At 45.2% G+C, this 21,642-nt stretch overlaps 1 protein-coding gene across 3 annotated transcripts in view; it reads left to right on the forward strand.

Moving 5' to 3' along the window:
• The window catches only part of NOX4 (NADPH oxidase 4), a 135,914-nt gene extending 115,904 nt beyond the window's left edge, over nucleotides 1-20,010 (forward strand). For all 3 annotated transcript variants that reach the window (XM_054015679.1, XM_054015680.1, XM_054015681.1), the window contains 5 exons: nucleotides 411-530; nucleotides 5,834-5,942; nucleotides 6,750-6,818; nucleotides 9,293-9,393; nucleotides 18,332-20,010. In XM_054015679.1, the coding sequence (XP_053871654.1) occupies nucleotides 411-530; nucleotides 5,834-5,942; nucleotides 6,750-6,818; nucleotides 9,293-9,393; nucleotides 18,332-18,452 (520 nt within the window). In that variant the 3' untranslated portion in view covers nucleotides 18,453-20,010. The remainder of the gene's footprint in view (nucleotides 1-410; nucleotides 531-5,833; nucleotides 5,943-6,749; nucleotides 6,819-9,292; nucleotides 9,394-18,331) is intronic.
• The last annotated feature ends 1,632 nt before the right edge of the window (nucleotides 20,011-21,642 follow it).

A 21,642-nucleotide genomic window follows, 5' to 3' on the forward strand; every position in this document is an offset into this window, starting at 1 on the left:
CCTGATGTTCAGGAAGCAGGCCTCCTCTGGGACTGCTAGCCTAATGGGCAATGCAAGGCAGTGCTTCTTGCCTTCCCCAGCACAACCAGCCATGTTGTTACTGTCTCCACTGTAGGGCAGCCATAGTTTGGCTCTCTCTGTCCACATCATTGAGAAATGTGCCATCACATGTAATCATGCAGAGTCTCTAGAGATTCAGTATACCTAGGTTTTTTTTTTTCAGTCTTGACCTAGGTTCCTCTCTACAGCCTCCACCACATATGCTTTCCCAGGGAAAGCTTTCATCTTCTGAGTCCCAGAAATAATATTTAATTTAAACTGTTTCTGTAGAGGCTTTACATTCATTGCACCCTTTTTATTGTATTGTATTTTAATGTGTTTGTTGAAAAGTATTTCTGCTTTTTCTGCAGGCTATACATAGACGGTCCTTTTGGGAGTCCCTCTGAAGAATCCTTGAATTATGAGGTTAGCCTCTGTGTGGCTGGAGGCATTGGAGTAACTCCATTCGCATCAGTACTCAACACGCTGCTGTATGTGAGCCTAACCGTTTTAAAGCCATTTTCCCAGAGTTACTTCCGTGTTGCATATTGTAAATGCTTCCAGCATGTGCGTAACACCTATTCATGTAACACTGCCCTCCTGTGGAGAGAGGAACAGGGAGGAGGACTGAGGTCTGGCATTGAAAATCCCAAATCCGTTCATGCTGGCTGTTCATGCCCAATGAATGCTAAAGGTGCAATACTTTGGGTTGGACAGTGGTCCCTAAAGGTCTTATAGACAGAGCTTCCCATTCAACTGCCAGTGAAAAGTGAGTTTGAGCTCTGCCAAGTCCATGGGGATATTTGTTTACAATCCCAACCTTTTAATTAGAAAACTCCCCAGTCTGTGTTAGCGCAAGGTCAGGGATAGAGATAACAGGGGTGCTGAGAGTCAGGACTGAGGTGCATTTTCCTCACGTGGGGAAGGTTGAGCAGTATCAGTGTGATGTATATTTGGCTTCAGTCACAGCTCCTTGCCTATCATTTTCAAGAACACTTAAGCTAGGTGTTTTACAAGAACTCAAAGGAGTCAGGCATGCAACTCACATTGAACTTAAATGGGACTTGGACACCTAACTCTCTTAAGCCCCTTTGAAAATCCTAACCTTAATTGTCTCTTTTAAAATTATTATTATTGTTAATTTAAAACATTTTAAAATCCAGTAAGACAAAATTTTCAGTGGCTCTCTGAGAGTCACCGGGGCTGTCAAACTTCTACCAATCCCACTCTTACACAATGGGAGATAGCTTCATTATTATTTTTATTACGTGTATCACACTGCTGTCTAGTAGCCCCAGTCACGGGCCAATACCCCACTGTGCTAGACACTGTACAAACCGAGCAAAGACGGTCCCTGGCCCAAAGAGCTTACAGTTGAAATTAGCTTACGAAGTCTTTTACAATTCACACATGACACACTTGTTCAGAGATCAGCTGGTAGCTGGAGTGAAATTAAAACCTTTTAAAGCCCGATTTTCAGAGATGCTGAGCTCACTCAGCTCCCCTCAATCTCAGTCGGAGTCGTGCTCAGTGCTTCTGAAAATCCGGCTTTTATGTGGCAGCTCCTGGTGCCCTGTGCAGCCCCCAAAGAACCTAACAGGTTCCCTACTAATTTTCATCTCTCAAAGTCAATTGTTCATCTTGGAGCAGGGGCCTGGACTAGGTGACCTCTTGAGGTCATGCTCTTTCGAACGGGGAGTACCATTTTCTGAAGCGCATTTTCATTTCTGCCAAAAGACTGGAGTCCCGATGGATATCCTGACTATTTTCTCCAGGATGCGTTTATCCCTGACAGCGTTGAGCAAAAACGTCACATATCATAACTATGGGCCAGCAGTAGGTAATGAGACGGCTGCCTCTATCAGCATATTACTAGAGGCAGTGAAAGGCTTGTACAGACGTTGCCACAGCAGCTTAGTGTCCAGTGAATGTTTTCAATATCAGATAAAGGGACGCTTCCGAACACTGCATGCCATAGCCCAGCATTACAATGAACCAATCTTGCTGCCATGCACTGCAATATTATACAAAAGCAACAGCAAGAAATGTTTTGCTGTTAATATGTAAGGATATCAGCAGTACAGAGCACCTGTCCACTGGATAGGCTGCCTGTTGTTTTTTGTCCCTTCATAGAAATTGAGATCAGCGGGGTGAAAATGATAACTGTTGTGTGCAAACTTGATGGAGTAGGCAGGCAAAGCCCTTTTTGCTAAGGACATGCAGCTGTGGAGGATATCGGGGTATCCTTCAGGACTAGGATGCAGCCTTTTGTTTTCTGTTTGGTTTTGGTTTTGATATTTTCTGAGCAGCTGGGGTCTCCACTCGGGTATCTAATAAATGTTGCCTATTTATTATAAATCATGATTGTTTTTTTTAAAGAGAGTCTGAAGTTTTTTGGCATGGGTCAGGTGTCTATAAATTAATGATTAATTACAAGTAGTAATATTCAGTAACATGCATATCAGTGGACACGGCATGTCGTACACACATCTTTAGCTGTGTAATGATACTGCACATTTATCACATCATAGCTTACTGTAGGTAGACCCAACCATGTACACCTCTACCCCGATATAACGCGACCCGATATAACACGGGTTTGCATACAACACGGTAAAGCTCTGACACACTGTTCTGAGCAGCGTGTTAAGGGTGCCGTGTCTGGCCGGGGCCAAGGGGTTGGATAAGGGGTAGAGGGTCTCAGGGGCGTTCAGGGGCTCCTCCCCCCCAGGGTTTAGGAGGTACAAACTGTGGGAGGGCAATTTTGGGGGCCCCGCAGTCTCCCCTGCACTCACCGGCAGCGGCAGAAGCGGAGAAGCCCAGCCCCACCCTGCTCCACTCTGCCAGCTCCCAGCCGCAGCGCTTCGCTACCTGCTGCAGGTGAGTGCAGGACCTTTCCACAACACCTCCTCTCCCCCCAGCGACACGGCTGGGGCTGGGGCTGGGGCAAGGAAAGCGGAGCGGGCTGGGGCCGCATCCCTCCACTTCCCTTTCCTGCCGCTGGTGAGTGCGGAGGGCGTCCTTTCCCCAACCTCCCCACACTCACCGGCGGTGGGAAGCGGACGGCCGCGGCTGGGAGGTGGCAGAGTGGAGCGGGCTGGGGCCACGTTGCTCCCAGGGGCGGCTCCGAGCACCAGTGCAGCAAGTGCGTGCCTGGGGTGGCAAGATGTGGGGGGTGGCGTGCGGGAGGCAGTCAGGCAGCCTTCGGTGGCATGCCTGCGGGAGGTCCGCCGGTCCTGCGACTTCGGCGGCGGGTACGCCAAAGGCGTGGGACTGGCAGATCACCCGCAGAAATGCCGCCAAATCCCGGTGACCAGCGGACCGCCCGCCGGCATGCCGCCAAAGGCCGCCTGACTGCAGTGCTTGGGGCGGCAAAAAACATAGAGCCGCCCCTGGTTGCTCCGCTTCCCGCTGCTGCCGGTGACTGCCTGTCAGGGGGCGGGGATGTGGATAGGGATCGGAGCAGTCAGGAGACCGGGAGCAGGGGAGTTGGGTAGGGGGTGGAGTCCTGGGGGTGATTAGGGACAGGGGTCTCTGGAGGGGGCGGTCAGGGAACAAGGAAGGGGGGGGGGGGCAAAGCAAGTTCAACGCGGTCTCACCTATAACGCGGTGAGATTTTTTGTCTCCCGAGGACCGTTATATCGGGGTAGAGGTGTATGTTTGACTTGCCATTCACTTCACATGATGCATGCCACAAAACAGTATAGATCAACCTCACGTTGATTCAACCTAGCTCATTCCCACTGGCGTGTGTTTGCTCAAGTCAAAAGTCTGAACTGATAAAAGATGGTCCCCAGTGAATCCTCTTGTATATCTTGCAGTTCATTTATGCTGAGAGACATTAATTTTCTTTAATCATTTCAGAATGATGCGCTGGAGTAAATGGCTAGAGTTTATTACTTACGTACTGCACGTATGATATTGTATTTGTGATCTCACCCCATATGGTCAGACCATTACCTTGGTTCTGGTTTCTCCCAGCACAAACGACATACAGAATAGGGAGAAATAACATTTGTCTGCAGGACAGCATTGTATGCGCAGCAGCTGGTGTCAGGTCATTAAGGATGCTGCACTCCCACTACAGACACACAAGGCATGAAGCCTAGTGCAGCCAGCACCTTTCTGCAGGTTATGGAGAGTTCACACAAGGGGTCAGAGCCCCCACACCCTGTGTGCTATGGGGTATTTGCTCCACAGCGCCTCTGCAGGCCTGCAGTGGAGGGTTTAGGCATATGGAAAGGGACGGTGGCATATCCATCAGTTACACAGATCCGTTAGCAAAATGGCCCAGATGTTAGGGTTGGCGGGTACCCGGTTTTCGACCAGAAAGTCCAGTTGAAAAGGGGACCTGGCAGTGTCTGGTAAGATGTACAGACTGGACACCAAAAGTCTGGTTACCATGGGCAGGGCGAGGAGGCACGAGGTCATCAGACTGTGCAAGCCCCTGTTCAGCCAGGACTGCCTCCTACTGGCATCTCATGGGCAGACAGGCAGGCTCTGCATCAGGCTGCAGCTCTAGAGCAGAGGGAGCCCGGCTTGGGCGGGAAGGGGGAGCTGGAGAGGATCCAGCTGTGAGGAAAGGAGAGGGAGGAGAGCAGCTGGGGGGGGGGGGGGGGGCAAAAGGAGTGAGCCAGGGCAGGGCCTGGAGGAAAAGGAGGGGCTGGGGTGGGGTCTTAGGGGAAGAGGCAGGGCAGGGCTGTCCAGTTGGTAGCCATTATGAAGTTGGTAGCCCTAATGCTGGTATATGGGACCACAGCGGCTACTGTAACTCATGTTGTGCAGTAGGAGATATGGAGCAGCTATGCCATTATCCCACACCTTACCCCCTGGACATGGCATTTGGCCTAATACACACATATACTGCTGAATTTTGGAAGTCCAGAATGCAGCTGGGATGGTCTCCAATGGGTCTTTATGATCTGTAAATAGTTTTAAGGGGAAGGATTTTGTCCCCTAAATGGCTAAATTATAGGTAAGTAACAATAACATAAAGTCAGCCATGGCTGATCTGAGAAAAAATCATGCAGACTTTTTTTAAAAATCTATTGATCAGTAGATATTTTTCATGTTTATTTTCTAGCCTGGTTCGTGGTGATCATCCCTCTTTTACTGAATTCATGTTTTGTCTCCATCTCCATTAGGAAACCTGGCACAAGTGTCATGTTTTCTAAACCAAATGCCAAACTTTGTCCATGAACATGCTTTATCCATTGAAGCTCTTTGGGGGAGTATACCTTTGTCTAGCACAATGGGGCTCTGACCTTGTTTAGGCCTCTGTGCATATAAAGTAATAATTGAAATCATCTGATGCTTGCATGCACCTGAATGCAGAATTTGGCCCTAACTTTGCTTTGGAGTTGCATTTTGTGAGGTTTGCATTCATCAGCATCACCTCCCCTGGGACGAACTGAGTTTGTGGAATGAACTCTGCCTTATAATTGCAATAAAGAATCCAGATTATGTATTTGAAATGAACAGGCAGCTTTGCTTTTAGATAACAACTTTCATCTTGGTTATGATGTATGCATCAACATTCTTACCGTAAGTCATATATGCAGTCAGTGTGCAGTATATACTGTTCGGCTGTAAAGATAGTATCCGTAAAGTGTGTTGTTCTGTGTTATGGGTTCAGTATTTAAGTACATCCTTTTAGACTGATTTGGGCATTTCAGTGTGATGCGGGGAAACTAACTTCACTTAATGGAAATGGAAATTAACATTTGAACAATGAATATAAAGCATATTAATTAGTGTTAATTAATTCCCCAAACATATCATTTTCATTTTAAAGTGATGACTGGCAATGCTACAAGCTCAGAAGACTTTACTTTATTTGGGTGTGCAGGGAAATCCAGTCCTTTCGCTGGTTTGCAGATTTGCTGTGTATGCTGCATAACAAGGTAAAGGGAACGATTACACAGGGTTGGTTTTAAAGGGATACTGACAATAAACACATCTGTTTGAATATATTTAGATTAGTAACAAAAGTGTTTCCATTAAACATGACTAGAGAAGGCTGGGACTTCAGAGGGACCAAACCAAGTTATGTGGTTTGGCAGCAAAATGGCAGATGAAATTTGTTGTTGATGTACATGGAAAGACTGGTTCAAAAAGTCATGTGGGACAAAACGGATGAAATCCTGCCTCCCCTGAAGTCAATGGAAGTTTTGCCATTTCCTTCAGTGGAATCAGGATTTTACTCACTCTTTGGGGGGGGGGGGGGGGGGGAAACAGGCAAGGATGTTGGGACAGGCCCTGCAATCGGGGTTATGTGACCCTTCTTCAGGGACACACAGTCTCCTTGCATGGTCAAGAAGCTTGCTAGAAGGGGGAAAAATGCATCTAGAGAGTCTGGGTGCATCCTTTCCTTTGAAGAAAAGTGAAACCCCAGCTCATCTAGTGAGCAGACTGAAGGAAGGGGGTGGGTGAGTGTTTATGGGAGTTGGAAGTCATCTTCAATTCTCAAAACAGAGATCAGGTGGATTTTCAAACTATTTTAAAATCTTTTTAGAAGAATTTCTTCACTATCCTGGGATGTAAAGAAGCTTCTGGGTAAAAGAAAGATATGTAAATGTGTCATTTTCATTAACGTGTCCACTGCATCTTCTGTGAAGATCCAGCTTAATCAGGGTACTGGACAAGAGCAACTGCATTCTTCTCTAAGAGGAGACGTATTAATTCATTTGATGTTTTTCTGATCCTCCCAGCTTTGGCAGGAAAACCGCCCAGACTACATAAACATCCAGCTGTACCTCAGTCAAACAGATGGGATACAGGTATGTGGCTAAATGCTGTTTATAAACCTAACTAGATCTGTTGGTGGTAGACAACACAAGCTGCCAATTAAGCATGAAATGGAATGATTGCAGATGGTTTAAGCAGACAATAAGGGCTAACTCTCTCAGTAAGATTGCATCACAATCCAGCCCCACAATACTAGAAGAATGAAGTCTGGTAGCATTCAGTTGATTATCAATGGGCAGAGATCCATATCTCCCTCCACTAGGAAAGAGGTCCTTCAGGCCAGGCCACAGACTAGACAGTTGGCAGAGCTTTGTGGGAAACTTGCATCATTCCTGGGCTGAGGATCAGGCTGGAATAATTCTAGCCCCAAACTTTTGAAAGCAAACACATTGTGAGAAACTGGCTATTTTTAAAAACCCCAATTGGTTTCTTTTTGTGTTGTTTTTGTCTCGAATGTTTGAAGAAGTCAAACTTTTTAAAGTATACAGCCAGAAAATGTACTGAACTGTTCACGGTATGCCAGTTTAGAGAGTTGGATTTATTCCCCACTGGCTGGAACTTTGTGTAGCCATTTATACATGGGATGCGGTGACCTGGATGTTAGCATTTTACATCCATTTTGCACTGATGTAAGAGCCCAATTCGTCACACTCGAAATTAATGTGAGCTTTGCCATTAACTTTGATTGGCATTGGATCAAGCCTTAAATTACTACACAAGGTGAAAGGCAGTCAAGAATCAGGTCTGTTGGGTTTCGATCTCCTTTCTAGCAGATGAAGATAAGATACAATTTATAGTTCTGATGAGAACTACCCCAGTACACAGGGCTTGCTGCTGGGCTCCAGCTAAATAATCTGCCAGCAACAATTCTGAACAGTCTTCCAAATATTCAATGCTAGTTCCAAATAACTGGATGGGATCTCTCTGCCGGCATGGAGATAATCCAATATATGATTAATGAACAGGCAAGAAATGACTCGGTTCAAGTCAAAACATCCAAGATGAAGCTGAATGTCAATGTAATGCAGTTTAGAATATTTACTCTTAAATTATGTGTCCAGTAGCTACTGACTTTGTATTAGAACTCCTTTTCTTTTTTATGGCCATTTGGTAGAAAAGGTGACATCAAGTATAGAACTGTATACAATGAGGGCTAAATTTTGTCTTCAGTTACACTGGCATAAATCCAGAATTGAACAGTTACTCCAGATAGTTCAAGGGAGCACTGGATGCAAGTCTCCATTGCCCTGCACTTGTGCTGTCATTGACACCAATCCAAAGTGAGTGTAAAACGCTACCAAACCGGAATAGTGTCACGTTTTACTCCCTCTGCACTGAGTGACCCGAGATGCAGGACACCAGAGAATCAAGCCCATTTTTTTTTCCAGAAAATGCTTTCAGCCATGGTAAAAAAAACAATGTAAAATGGTTCAAGCTTAGAATGTACTTTTGTATTAGTATAATAGACGGTTTAGATCATTCGATTATGGGGTGGACGCAGAAAATCAGATCAGATATAATTCTTCTCTAGCCACATGTTACATTCTATTAGAACAGTAAAACAAGGAACGGTAATGCAATGCAGTGGAAACAGGTTTGGCTTCATAAAGAGAGGTCAGCTGGGATTTTAGTGAGTTAGAATTGCTAGAAGAATCCTGTGCTCACTCCAAGGACCCAGCTTTGGTGCTTGATACTGCTGAGGCTGTTCAAAGCAACTGGTAAACCATCCTCTAAAGCAGGTGTAGGCAACCTATGGCACGCGGGCCGAAGGCGGCACGCGAGCTGATTTTCAGTGGCACTCACACTGCTGGGTCCTGGCCACTGGTCCGGGGGGCTCTGCATTTTAATTTAATTTTAAATGAAGCTTCTTAAACATTTAAAAAACCTTATTCACTTTACATACAACAATAGTTTAGTTCTATATTATAGACTTATAGAAAGAGACCTAAAAACGTTAAATATATTACTGGCACACGAAACCTTAAATCAGAGTGAATAAATGAAGACTCTGCACACCACTTCTGAAAGGTTGCCGACCCCTACTCTAGAGGTTTCCATTGTCATTTTTTCAGCCCCAGTTAGCTTAGGTGTTACTTGTACCAATAGTAGGTAAAAATACTTCAGACAGAAATGTGATTTTTCCTATATGGACAGTGTCCCTTTAAGGGTAGCAGTGAAGGCAAACTAGGGAGTGAGTAATGAGAATATAACTATTGCTCTATGTATTAATTGACAAATTGGTTTAAAAATAACGTGGAGACTAATAAGCAGCTATATAAGAAACGGCACACAACCCTGAAGATGGCTGTTCAAAAGGCAAGGAGCCGAGGTATTGATGCCTAGAAATGGCTGCAGTTTAAGTCACTTGGTTTGATGCTTAGTTCAGTTTTTACATTTCAGCTATTTGGTAAGTCAGCCAGGGCATCTACCAGACCAGTATGCAAGCTTTGAGTGATGTGTAACAATGTACAAAACACACAGCAACTGAATTTATTGTTTCTCACAGAAAATAATTGGTGAAAAATATCAGGTCCTGAACTCGAGGCTTTTCATTGGACGACCTCGTTGGAAACTCCTTTTTGATGAAATAGCCAAGTGTAACAGACAGTAAGTACCAATCTTGATGGGTTTTGCCATAGCTTGAGGGATGGGGATTGTGTATGTTTAATAAACAGTTATTTGTATGGAAATGACTTGGGGGTTTATCTTATCATGTAACATTCAAGCTACTGATGTTAATATTATCGAATGTGTTGCAGCTGAAAGATGGACTGTAAAAAAAAAAAAAAAGAAATCTTTCCTTTTGAGCTATCAGAGCAGTTCATCTTTTCCTGCAACTAAACCGTTCAGTGGCCCAGGCAATAAAAATCATATTTCTGTGTTACTACACAGCGATTGTACATGTTTTAATCCTTTGCTATAATCAGTATCTTGCTTGCAACGTATGCCAGTTTTATATTGAAGGATATAATTGGTGCTTTCTGCAGTTACTTTTACAATTTACAGTTTGAATAATAGAAATGCAACAGTAAAACACCGGCCGTATTCTACTGTGTTATATCTTTGTTCAGAAGATACATTTTCTTTGGGGGGTACCAGTGCTATTTATTGTTTAAGAGCTGACTCTGTAATCAGTACTGTGCAAGGCAGAGCTTACAGTCTAGACAAGGCAGATGTAGGATAAATGAGACACGCACCAAATTATTGAGTCACCTCTTCTGGATTTAATTTAACCCAGTTGTTAAACCAGCCTCGTTGATGCTGTGGTTACTGAGGATTAGATCCTGAGAAGGATTGGGCCCCAGCAAATCTTATTGATCTCAGTGTGAATGCTTGGTATGTGATATCTCTCCGGTCAGGACCTAAGATCTGATCTATACACTGTGGTACTAATCTTGCTATTCCCCCAAAGTAGCAAAGTGCTTAGCACAATGGAGCCACGCTCCCTGTTAGGGAGTTACTGTAATGCAAACCAATATATATAAATACTACCAGTCAGTGATGTGCAGGAGGAAAGGCAGGAACTGGAGCCTAGGTAGAGGTGTGTACTTCCTGTGCAACATGGAGAACAGCTCTGCAGGGGCTTAGCTCTGGGCAGTCCTGCTCTTTATGGTGGGGAGAGGTAGGGCATAGCAAAGGAAAGGGCGGAGGGTGTGAGAGGTGGATCTGCTGCTAGGTTGGTCCTGTAATCACAGCCTCCTGCATAGTTTGGGGAATGTTAACCCTTTAAGTGTCATTCTTATTTCTTTCTTAATCTTTTTAAAAGACCAAAATAATGGGAGCCTCCATCATTTCTCTTGGGAGACTCTTGCATACCCGAATGCACATCACTTTCAAGACGTTTTTCATTTTTCCTTTCTACATTTCATCTCATCACCCCTGGTTAGATCCTCAAGTACCACTTTCCCATACATCTTTCTATCTCTAAGATGCCCATCACCTTGATTTCTAAGCAATTTCTAAGTCTTGTACTACCTCAGTAATGCTTCTGCATCCTTGACTGTGTACACCTTTTACATTATTTGTAAACTCTTATTATGTCCTTCCTCAGCCCATATCACCCCCTTGCTAAGGTCTATAGACAAGCTCTGTAAGGTCACCATCCTGCAGACACATGAGTTAGGTGTGTGGTGCAGGTAAGGAGTGGTCCCCTGCTCCTGCCCTGAAGGGCTTAAAACAGCCAGGGAGCAGGGCTGGGGCAAAGGAAAAGCTACCAGGCTGATTGGGGAAGCAGCCGCAGCTGGGCCATGCCCCAATCAGGCCACAGCTGGCCTGTATAAAAAGGCTGGGAGCCAGGAGCTCAGCAGTCCCTCTCTCTGCTTTCAGAGGGAGAAGGGCTTGGTTGCATGACCCTAGACATAGGGTACCTGTAGTGGAGCAGGGCTGGGGAAAGGCTGGGGAGCTCCAGTTTGGATAGCCGCAGGCTGTGGCCTAGTAGGAGGCTAAGGGGTACTGGGGGTTGCAGAGGGCAGCCCAGGGCTAGGCCAAGGCAGCAGGTCCAAACCCAACCTTGCCTGTGATGAGTGGCCTATATTGCAGTCTGCCCCAGGGAATCGGGGCTAGTGGGAGACTGGCAGTGGCCTTATTCTGAGGTGAGGTAGGGATAGTGGGTGGGGGTTCCCCAGGGAGGGGAAACCCTAATACTGAGGGGTGTACTGCCAGGGGGCAGCACCCCAGATAAAAGGGCACCGGGGTCTGGGAGGGACATGGGGGCCAGAGGACAGGCGGATCACTGGCCTGCAGAGGGCGCTCTGGAGGCTGGATTGAGCTAATTCCCAGAAGTCACCAGCAGGAGGCGCCGCAGGGGTGAGTCCACTCCTCTACAGAGTCCCATTAACTTAGAACTTACCAGATGCAAGATCAGAACTTTAACCTTTCACCATAATTCAATTGTTCAGCTTCCTGACCTTTTTTTTGCTGCTTCTCCTACTTCTTCTTCCCATTTTTCAGTAACTCCCTCCGAATGGCCCTGGTGCAATACGCATACCACTAAATAAGGGCAAGACAAACAGTTCTTCTTTTAGCCAAATAAGTCTAGCGTTGGCATTCAGGATTCCGGACATATTGGCAGACACACACATGGTTGGTTTGCAATCTTTATTTTGTGACATCCAAAGTATTTCCCAGTTTTTATTTTACATTTCTACTAAAAAAGAACAGGTTAGACAAACACCAGTCAGGGATGGTCTAGAGATAACACTTAGTCCTGTCTAAGTGCAGGGGACTGGACTAGATGACCTATTGAGCTCCCTTCCCCTCCTATCATTCTGTGGCTATGGTTACTAAAAGCCCAACATAAATAAACACGCAACTAGGGATGCTTTCATCAGTTCAGCATACCACTGGTTTTGGTTGCTTGACTCCCAGACAGGGAAAGCTCATGTCTAAGTGTCTGAGGTCTGCTAGAATTTAATATTTCTCTGCACAGTTAACAGATTAATTCAATCCAGCATCAGGTTCATATTCTTTCAGTTCAACTAAGAGGAGCAAAAGTGCACCATCTACTGTTGATAGTTTATACCACATCTACAGTATTTGCATTGGGACAATTCGGTGTGTACGATATGCAGCCAGTTTTCAGGATTTTCGTGCAATCTATTTGGGGAAAGGGTGGTGCCCTTTTAAGTGGTTCATTTATCTTCAGGATAAAAATGTGCTATTAGGGTTACCATACGTCCGGATTTTCCCGGACATGTCCGGCTTTTGGGGGCTCAAATCCCCGTCCGGGGGGAAATCCCCAAAAGCCGGGCATGTCCGGGAAAATCAGGAGGGAGGGAGGGCTCGGCCGGGGCCTCTTTGGCCGGGCCGGTGCGGGGCCGGGCCGGGGTCGCGGGGCCGGGCGGGGAGCAGGGGGCGCGGTGCCGGGGGCCGGGCCGCCGGGGGGTGCGCCGGGCCGCGGAGCTGGTCCGGGGTCGCGCCGGGCCGCGGAGCCGGGCCGCTGGGGGGTGCGCCGGGCCGGGCCGCGGGGGTGCGCCGGGCCGCGGAGCCGGTCCAGGGTCGCGCCGTGCCGCGGAGCCGGGCCGCTGGGGGGTGCGCCGGGCCGGGCCGCTGGGGGGTGCGCCGGGCCGGGGGGGTGCGCCAAGCCGGGAGCCGCGGGGTGCGCTGAGCCGGGGGGCCGGTCCGGGAGCCGGTCCGGGGTCGCGGGGCCTGGGGGTGCGCCGGGCCGCGGAGCCGCGGGGTGCGCTGAGCCGGGGGGCCGGTCCGGGGCCGCGGGGGTGTGCCGAGCCGCGGGGTGCGCTGAGCCGGGGGGCCGATCCGGGAGCCGGTCCGGGGTCGCCGGGCTGCGGGGGTGCGCCGAGCTGCGGGGGTGCGCCGAGCCTGGGGGCCGGTTCGGGAGCCGGTCCGGGGTTGCGGGGCCAGGGGGTGCGCCGGGCTGCGGGGGTGCGCCGAGCCGCGGGGATGCGCCGAGCCGGGGGGCCGGTTCGGGAGCCGGTCCGGGGTCGCGGGGCCGGGGGGTGCGCCGGGCCGCCAGGGGCCGGCCGGCAGTGCTGGGCGGGCCGGGTGTGGTCGGCCGGGGCCGGCCGGCACCCCAGGGCCCGAGCCGACCCAGGCTGGAGCCGCGGGAGGGCCAGCCTAGGCCGCACCTCCTCCCCCCCCCCCCTTTACCTGCTTCAGGCTTCCCGCGAATTAAATGTTCGCGGGAAGCAGGGGAGGGGGCGGAGACTTTGGGGAGGGGGCGGAGTTGGGGCGGGGGCATGGGCGGGGCTGGGGGCGGGGCCGGGGTCCCCTGGAGTGTCCTCCATTTGGAGGCACAAAATATGGTAACCCTAGTGCTATATACTTCTGAGATATTATCATAGCTTTTAAATGTTGCTGGGTCCAAATGGCAATATGCTTCTTCCATAGAGCTAAGAATGAGCTAAACAGAAGAAATTAAAACATGTGGGGAAAGAAGGTATGTAAAGATAAGGCACATTTTCTCCATGCTATAAAAGACAGTCATCTCTAAGGAATGTAATACATGGTTTGGAATCAGAAAATCCCAAATCCTAGCTCTGGCTCTTATTATATTGCCAGTCACCTCACCTCTCCCTCAATTACTCCATGTGTAAAATGGGAATAATAATGCTTACCTGCCTACTTGCCTCACAGGGGTGTTGTATGGATTGATGAATTAGTATTTGCACAACACTTTGAAAATATAAAGTGCTATAGCAGTGCTAAGTATTACTGTTAAGGGTGATCTGGTGGATAGGGCATTGACTTGACTGGGACTTAAGAGCCCTGGATTCAATTTCTGGCTCAGCTACAGACTTCTGATGTGACGTTGGGCACGTCACTTAACCTTTCTTTGACTCAGTTTCCTGTTGTAAAATGTTCCCTACTCATGGAAGTGCTGTCACTCATGGAAGTGCTGTGTTAGTGATTGTGAGAGGCTGAGATACTGTGGTGATTATGGTTATGTAAGTACCTAGAGTGAGAGATGCTACACCTCTACCCCAATATAATGCTGTCCTCGGGAGCCAAAAAGTCTTACGCGTTATAGGTGAAACCGTGTTATATTGAACTTTCTTTCATCTGCCGGAGCGCGCAGCCCCCTCCCCTGCATTATATCCGAATTCATGTTATATCCGGTCGTGTTATATCGGGGTAGCAGTGTATATTAGTTTTACTCAACAACTCGCTGTACTTGAGTAAACTTATGGATACAAATGTTTAATAACATTAAGGCTTTGAATTAAATACACAATAAGATAAAAATTCATATTCAAGGCTTACTTGCCCTTCTCCTCCTCCACAAAAGCACATACTATCTGGTTTTCAAAAGTGTTTGGCACCAACAGAGCCCGTTGAAGACAGTCAATAATTTGCTCAATGCATCTGAAAATCAGGCCACTTATTTTTCTCCCCTTGTCAGTAATGCAACACTGGACCATGATGACAATGGAATTCAATGTAAATACACAACAGTGCAGGGATGGGGGGGTGCTGAATGTGTATGGAAAAATTGTAAATCGTGTGGGACTGTATAATTAAAAATGGTATTATGATGCACCTGCACAAGGCCATTGTTTTGGTTGCACATGCAACTTTTTTGGTGACATTTCCTGCCTTTTGCAATGCTAGTGTTCGCTTCCCTTCATTGCATAAAGTCAGTGGCCATCTGTTATTCAGGTTGCCTAATTATGGATTTAACTGGTTAACTTTAGATACCTAAATTTGAAATTGTGGGCCAAAGACTTTTTTCTGTAATTCATTTTCTTCTTTCAAAGGCACATATTTCCATAAGTTTGTCAATATCCTTAGACTATACTTTTTTTCTGTCTAGCAGCGCAGACTTCCTTCAGGTTTCGGAGTAGCAGCCGTGTTAGTCTGTATCCGCAAAAAGAAGAACAGGAGTACTTGTGGCACCTTAGAGACTAACAAATTTATTAGAGCATAAGCTTTCGTGGGCTACAGCCCACTTCTTCGGATGCATATAGAATGGAACATATATACACACATACAGAGAGCATAACACGGATTACTGTTAATATTCACATCATCTGTCCCAATGGTTCCTTGGAGCTGTTATAGTGTGCACTAGTATTGTGGCTAAATGGTAATGAGTGTAACTGTCCATTCTAGATCTTCAGTAACGAATGTGTAATAAGAATCCACATCTCTGCATGTGCTTCTTAAAATTTGGTAAATGCTCATTTCAGCTTTTTCTTTGTCATTTTAAATAATCAAGAATCATACAAATGTAAGGCTGGAAGGGACCCTGAGAAGTCATCTAGTCCAGACCCCTGCACGGAGACAGGACCACGTAAACCTAGACCACCCCGACAGGTGTTTGTCAAACTTGTTCTTAAAAACCTCCCATGATGGGGATGCCACAACCTCCCCTGGAAACCTATTTAACTACCCTTATAGTTAGAAAGTTTTCCCTAATGGCTAACCTAAATCTCCCATGCTGCAGATTAAGCCCATTACTTCTTGTTCTACCTTCACTAGACATGGAAAACAATTTACTACCCTCCTCTTTAGAAGAGCCCTTAACATATTTGAAGACTGTTATCAGGTCCTCCCTCAGTCGTCTTTTCTCAAGACTAAACATGCCGAGTTCTTTTAACTTTTCCTCATAGGTCAGGTTTTCTAACCCTTTTATCATTTTTGGTGCTCTCCTCTGGACTCTCTCCACTTTGTCTCCATATTTCCTAAAGAGTGGTGCTCACAATTGGATGCAGAACTACAACTGAGGCCTCGCCAGTGCTGAGTAGAGTGGGACAGTTACCTCCTGTGTCTTACATATAACACTCCTATTCATACACTCCAGAATTATATTAACCTTTTTCGCAGCTGCATCAAGTTGTTGACTTATATTCAATTTCTGAGCTGATATAACCAGGGATTTGGAGCAATCAAATTTTTGAATTGCTCCGCTCCAGCTCTGGGCATAAAACCTACTGGTTCGTACTCCAGCTTCGGGCTCCGCTCCAAAGCCCTGGCTATAACCCCCAGATTCTTTTCAACAGTACTACCACCTAACCAGTTGTTTTCCATTTGTGCATTGATTTTTTCCTTGCTACGTGAAGTACTTTGCATTGTTGAATTCAGACAAATTCTCCAATTTGTCAAGGTTATTAGGAATTCTATTCCTGTCCTCCAAAGTGCTTGCTACCCTCCCAGCTAGGTGCAATCTGCAAATTTTATAAGCATATTCTGTTCTCTATTGTCCCAGACATTAATGAAAATATTAAATAGTACTGGGCTCAGGACTGACCTCCCCTGCAGGACCCCACTAGATATGCCCTCCCAGTTAGACAGCAAATCACTGATTCAAATTCTTTGAGTAGGTTTTTCAACCAGTGGTGCACCCATTTTATAGTAATTTTATCTAGACTACATTGCTCTCATTTGCTTAAATTGCTCATGTGGGACTGTCTGTGTCAAAAGCCTTATTAAAATCAAGATATACCACAGTTACTGCTTCCTCTTATTCACCCGGCCAGTAGCCCTGTCAAAGAAGGAAATTAGGTTGGTTTGGCATGATTTGTTCTTGACAGATCCATGCTGGATATTTCTTATAACCCTATTATCCTCCAGGTGCTTACAAGTTGATAGTTTATTAATTTGTTGCAGTATCTTTCCAAGTATCAAATCTAGGCTGACTGGTGTATAATTCCCCACATCCTCTGTTCCCCTTTTTAAAGATGTGTACTATGTTTTCCCTTCCTCAGTCTTCTTGGACTCCACCCGTCTTCCATGAGTTCTCAAAGATAATTGCTAACAGTTCCGAGATTGCTTCAGCTAGTTCCTTAAATTCCCTAGGATGAATTTGACCAGGCCCTGCTGACTTATCTAAATATTCTTTAACCTATTCCTTACAATTTTATAATAGTAATTTTATAATGTTTGTAATAATAAGGCCTAGTTAATTTACCTTTATAGAATACTAGTCTAAAAAGTGAAAAGTCAAATTTGGTATCAAAGGAACATTTTCTAACTTAAGTGTCCAATATTGGGCACCCACATCCGTATTTAAGTGCCTTAATAACTTGCATGATTTTGGACATGCTGGGTTCATAGTCCCATTTTAGTTATACTCATATTCCCTCTTTTTTTTCCCTCTGAACTGTGCCTAGGAACTAAATCACATAGGACTGGATTTTCAGCAGTGATGAGTAACCACAGATCAAATACCACTGACTTAAATTACAAAAAAAGCACACAAAACCCTACATTAAAAGAACATTAAGGTTCCATGGGTGAGCACTCAAAAGTGAGGAAATGTCACAAATAAGGTTGCATGTGCCTCTTTGACTCTGTCCCTTTGTGCACGTGCATTGCAGTGTAGTCTTCAGTTTGGGATCAGAATCTGGAGCATATTCAACACTACATTCTGACTGTGCTGTTCTAGTGATGCAAAGTTGCCTAAACCCAGTTTAACTGGCATTAATTGAAGACAAGCCAGTAAGCTAATTTATAACAGCCTTTTGTCACCAAAGTATATCAGTGAATCTGGGTTCATGATTTTGGTCACAGATTAAGGGCCATATCCTGTCTTTGGGTCCTCACAAGACTTTGACATGCATAGCAGGAGGGCAGAATTTCAATCTGAATGTTTCAATCGAGAACATTGTAGCCATAGAGGCATTCTGCTTCTGCTAGAAATAATGCATGATCTGGTAGTACTTCCTTTTAATTAGCGTTTTGAATCATCATAGACTTGATTGTGATCTCACGGTGGTATAAATGAGAAGTTATACTAATGAAGTCATTGCAGTGACACAAATTTGTAATAGTGATGGTGACTGAGCAATGGGAGTGGTGGATTCTTGATCTTTTGATGTCTTCAAATCAAGATGGGATTCCTTTCTGGAAAATGTGCTTTGATCAAACACAAGTTATTGCACTCAATACAGGGATAAATGGGTGAAATTCTATGGCCACTGATATACAAGAGGTCAGATTAAATGAACTAATGGTCCTTTCTGTCCTTAAAATATATGATACTATTGTAATTCTGTGGCATGTGAGATTAGAATCCAGCTCTGTGTGCCTTTTAGACACGATTCACAATTTATCTGGCATGTGGTGACTCACTTTTCATTCTTGATAGGAAAACTGTTGGCGTTTTCTGTTGTGGACCAAATGAAATCTCCAAGGTACTCCACAAATTGAGCAACAGCAGCAACTCCTATGGGACAAGGTTCGAATACAATAAAGAATCCTTCAGCTGAAAGTCTTGGGACTAACAGGACTCTATGGAAGAAAGAAGTGCAATTATTTTTTGTAAGACTTAAGAGTCAGAGCTTTGTGCTAAGCAGATACAATGTACCAAAGAGTAGCAGGTTTTCTTATTTATGATTATTTAAAATTCTGAAATAAGGAGGACACAGCAAAGTACCAAGTCACATCAAGTGTTTATGCTCAAAGCCAAAAGGGCTCAGAGAAGATTTGTTATGATGGTGGGGATGATTCATTTATCAGTGTGTAAATTAATTTAAAAAACGGAAACAAACGGTTGCTTGTATGGCTGATTCAAGAACAATCCATGGAACATCTGAAATGTCTCCACTTCAGCTTGCTAACCTCAGTCCTCTGAAATTGGGATTGGTTAAATGAACACCAGATTGATCAGAATTAAAAGTGCTCTGCAAGACCGACGGTGCTCTTTACTGGCACACAAATGAAACGGCTTTGAAATGGAGAAACTCCAGACAAAAATATTAGATTTAAATATTACAGATTGGGATTCTGTATGTAAAATATGAAAGTGTATTCTCCCTAGCCTGCCTCCATACTGAATAGCTGTCTGGTAGGGATATATATGGAGGGCTCACCCCAGACTATGGGAAAGTGAGTGCAACCTTATGAAATCTCTGGGCCAAATCCTATGATGATGTAAATGACAGGTGGGGTGTAAACTGGCCCATAGGGGTAACTGGTTTGATACTGAGTGTGTTCGCAAAAAGCATATGATTTATGCACTTGGAGTTGGATCAGGAAAAACAACTAGCAGGAGAAAGCAAGATAGGGTATTTCTGCTATACCCCCAAGTCACCATGAAAGTCACACTCACTTTGCGCACGCACACACTGGTGAATGAGTTCAAGCTGGACTTTTTAGGTGCCTCTGCTGATGAGTTTACAACTCACGTACTCCAGAGTGACTCAAATTGATTTTAGCCTCTCAACTGACTTCAGTGGATTGATGCTGATTTACACTGATATAACTGAGAGGAGAATTGGGGCCGATGTGTCATTTGCATCACCATTTATAATATGGTAGGAATTAGCCTTAATTGCTGTGACCCTTTGCTTTGTGTGTGCTGATGGAAGCCTTGCCCAGTCTACAGAATGTTGTTGTTGTTGTTCTTTCTTTTCCCAGAGCTTCAGAACATGAGCTCTCTCTCCTACCATCCATTTCCCAATCTGTACATAATAAGCGGGAGAAATCGGAACCCACTGATTCTGAGGAGCAACATTTCCCCTATCCCATTGCCTTGGCCTCCTTTATTTCTTCTTTAATCCCCCAGTTCTGTTTCCTCATGTTCAAGTTCTGCTCTAAGGATAATAGGGGACTAAAGACGTACACAATCGGGATCAGTATAGTTCCATTGATTTTAATAGAATGTCATTGATTTTGAGCGGATCTGGCCCTTAATCTTCCCCCAGACCTCAGGAGCATCACCTCTAGAATGCTTGTGGCATACACTGAAACAGGAGGGTCTCAGCCCCACTCAGAACTGTGGCTCTCCCATATGTTAGCACTTTGCACTTTGATTTAGTTTATGGCTTTCAACTCCCCCCCTTTTTTTTTATTAACGGCCCTGCATTGGTGTCTGTTAATGTCAGTGTCTGCATTAAGAGGGGTGCAGTCTTTCAGTAGCTCATATATTGGCTTGTCGCATGTGTGACAATGAAAATGAGGTTGGTCTCTGCTTTTGCAGCTGCTGTTCAGGAGACACCATGACTGGAATAGTAGGACAGAAGGGCCTTGGCAGAGAGGTGTGGGGAAAATGGCCTGGCACTTGTCTATGCCAAAGATAGACAAATGCCACTAGCCCCTGACTTTACTCAGTTTGGAGTAAATGGAAGGGGCAAAGTGGTTGTTTTCAGATAGGCTCCTTTGCAAATCTTAGCCAAAAGAAGTTAGGTGCCCAAATCCCTTTGAAGTTCAGTCACTGCCTAAATCCCACCCACTGATTTTTGGGCCTAATTCACTAAATGATTTGTAGATTAATAGAGTTTTAAGGCCAGAAGGGACCATTATGGTCAGCTAGTCAGACCTTCTGTAGATAGTTACTGCAATGTAAAACTGGAGAATCAGACCCTTTATTGTCATCTGTATTAGCTTAATATTAAACATAATATAATGCTGCCAGCCACCTGTGTAGCGATGAGATATTGCCATGCACAGAGGGAGGGGTTGTGGTTAGTTTATGACTAGCAATATCATAACTGTATCACCTCATCTCAAAAAAGATATATTGAAATTGGAAAAGGTTCAGAAAAGGGCAACTAAAAAGATTAGGGGTATGAAACAGCTTCTATGTGAGGAAAGATTAATAAGTTTGGGACTTTTCAGCTTAAAAAAGAGACGAGTAAGGGGGGAGATGATTGAGGTCTATAAAATCATGACTGGTGTGGAGAAAATAAATAATAAAGTGTTATTTACTCCTTTTCATAACACAAGAACTAGGGGTCACCAAATGAAATTAATAGACAGCAGATTTAAAGCAAATAAAGGGAAGTATTTCTTCACACAGTGCACAGTCAGCCTGTGGAACTCTTTGCCAGAGGATGTTGTGAAAACCAAGGGTTCAAAAAAGAACTAGATAAATTCATGGAGGACAGGTCCATCAGTGGCTGTTAGCCAGGATGGGCAGGAATTGTGTCCCTAGCCTCTGTTTGACAGAAGTTGGGGAATGGGTGACAGAGGATGGATCACTTGATGATTACCTATTCTGTTAATTCCCTCTGGGGCACCTGACATTGGCCACTGTCGGAAGACAAGATACTGGGGTAGATAGACCATTGGTCTGACTCCATATGGCTGTTCTTATGTTCTTATTTGTTAACCACAAGTGCAGATATAATGGTTATTATTCTGTTGCTTTAGGTTCTCTAGCAACTACCTACAAAAATGTTTATGGTTGCTTGCTTTCCTCTCTGGCATATAGCTGTTCCATTAACATACAAAGAGCAAACACTTTTCTAGATTGTATAGTTTGGCACAGCTCAAATATAAGTGATGCCTTCTAATTCAAAGAATAATGAGCTATCCTCTTAATCCAAATGATAGGAGGAGCTGGTACTGTCCTTATGAAATTTTGAAAACTAGTATATAGCTTGGGAGGGTTGTCAGAACTGGGGATAAATAGTTAGAACCTTTGGGTTCGACTTCTATCTAAGGCATTGGCTTTTC

This window comes from Malaclemys terrapin, chromosome 1, assembly GCF_027887155.1.
Source record: "Malaclemys terrapin pileata isolate rMalTer1 chromosome 1, rMalTer1.hap1, whole genome shotgun sequence".
In the NCBI taxonomy this organism is placed as follows: Eukaryota; Metazoa; Chordata; order Testudines; family Emydidae; genus Malaclemys; species Malaclemys terrapin.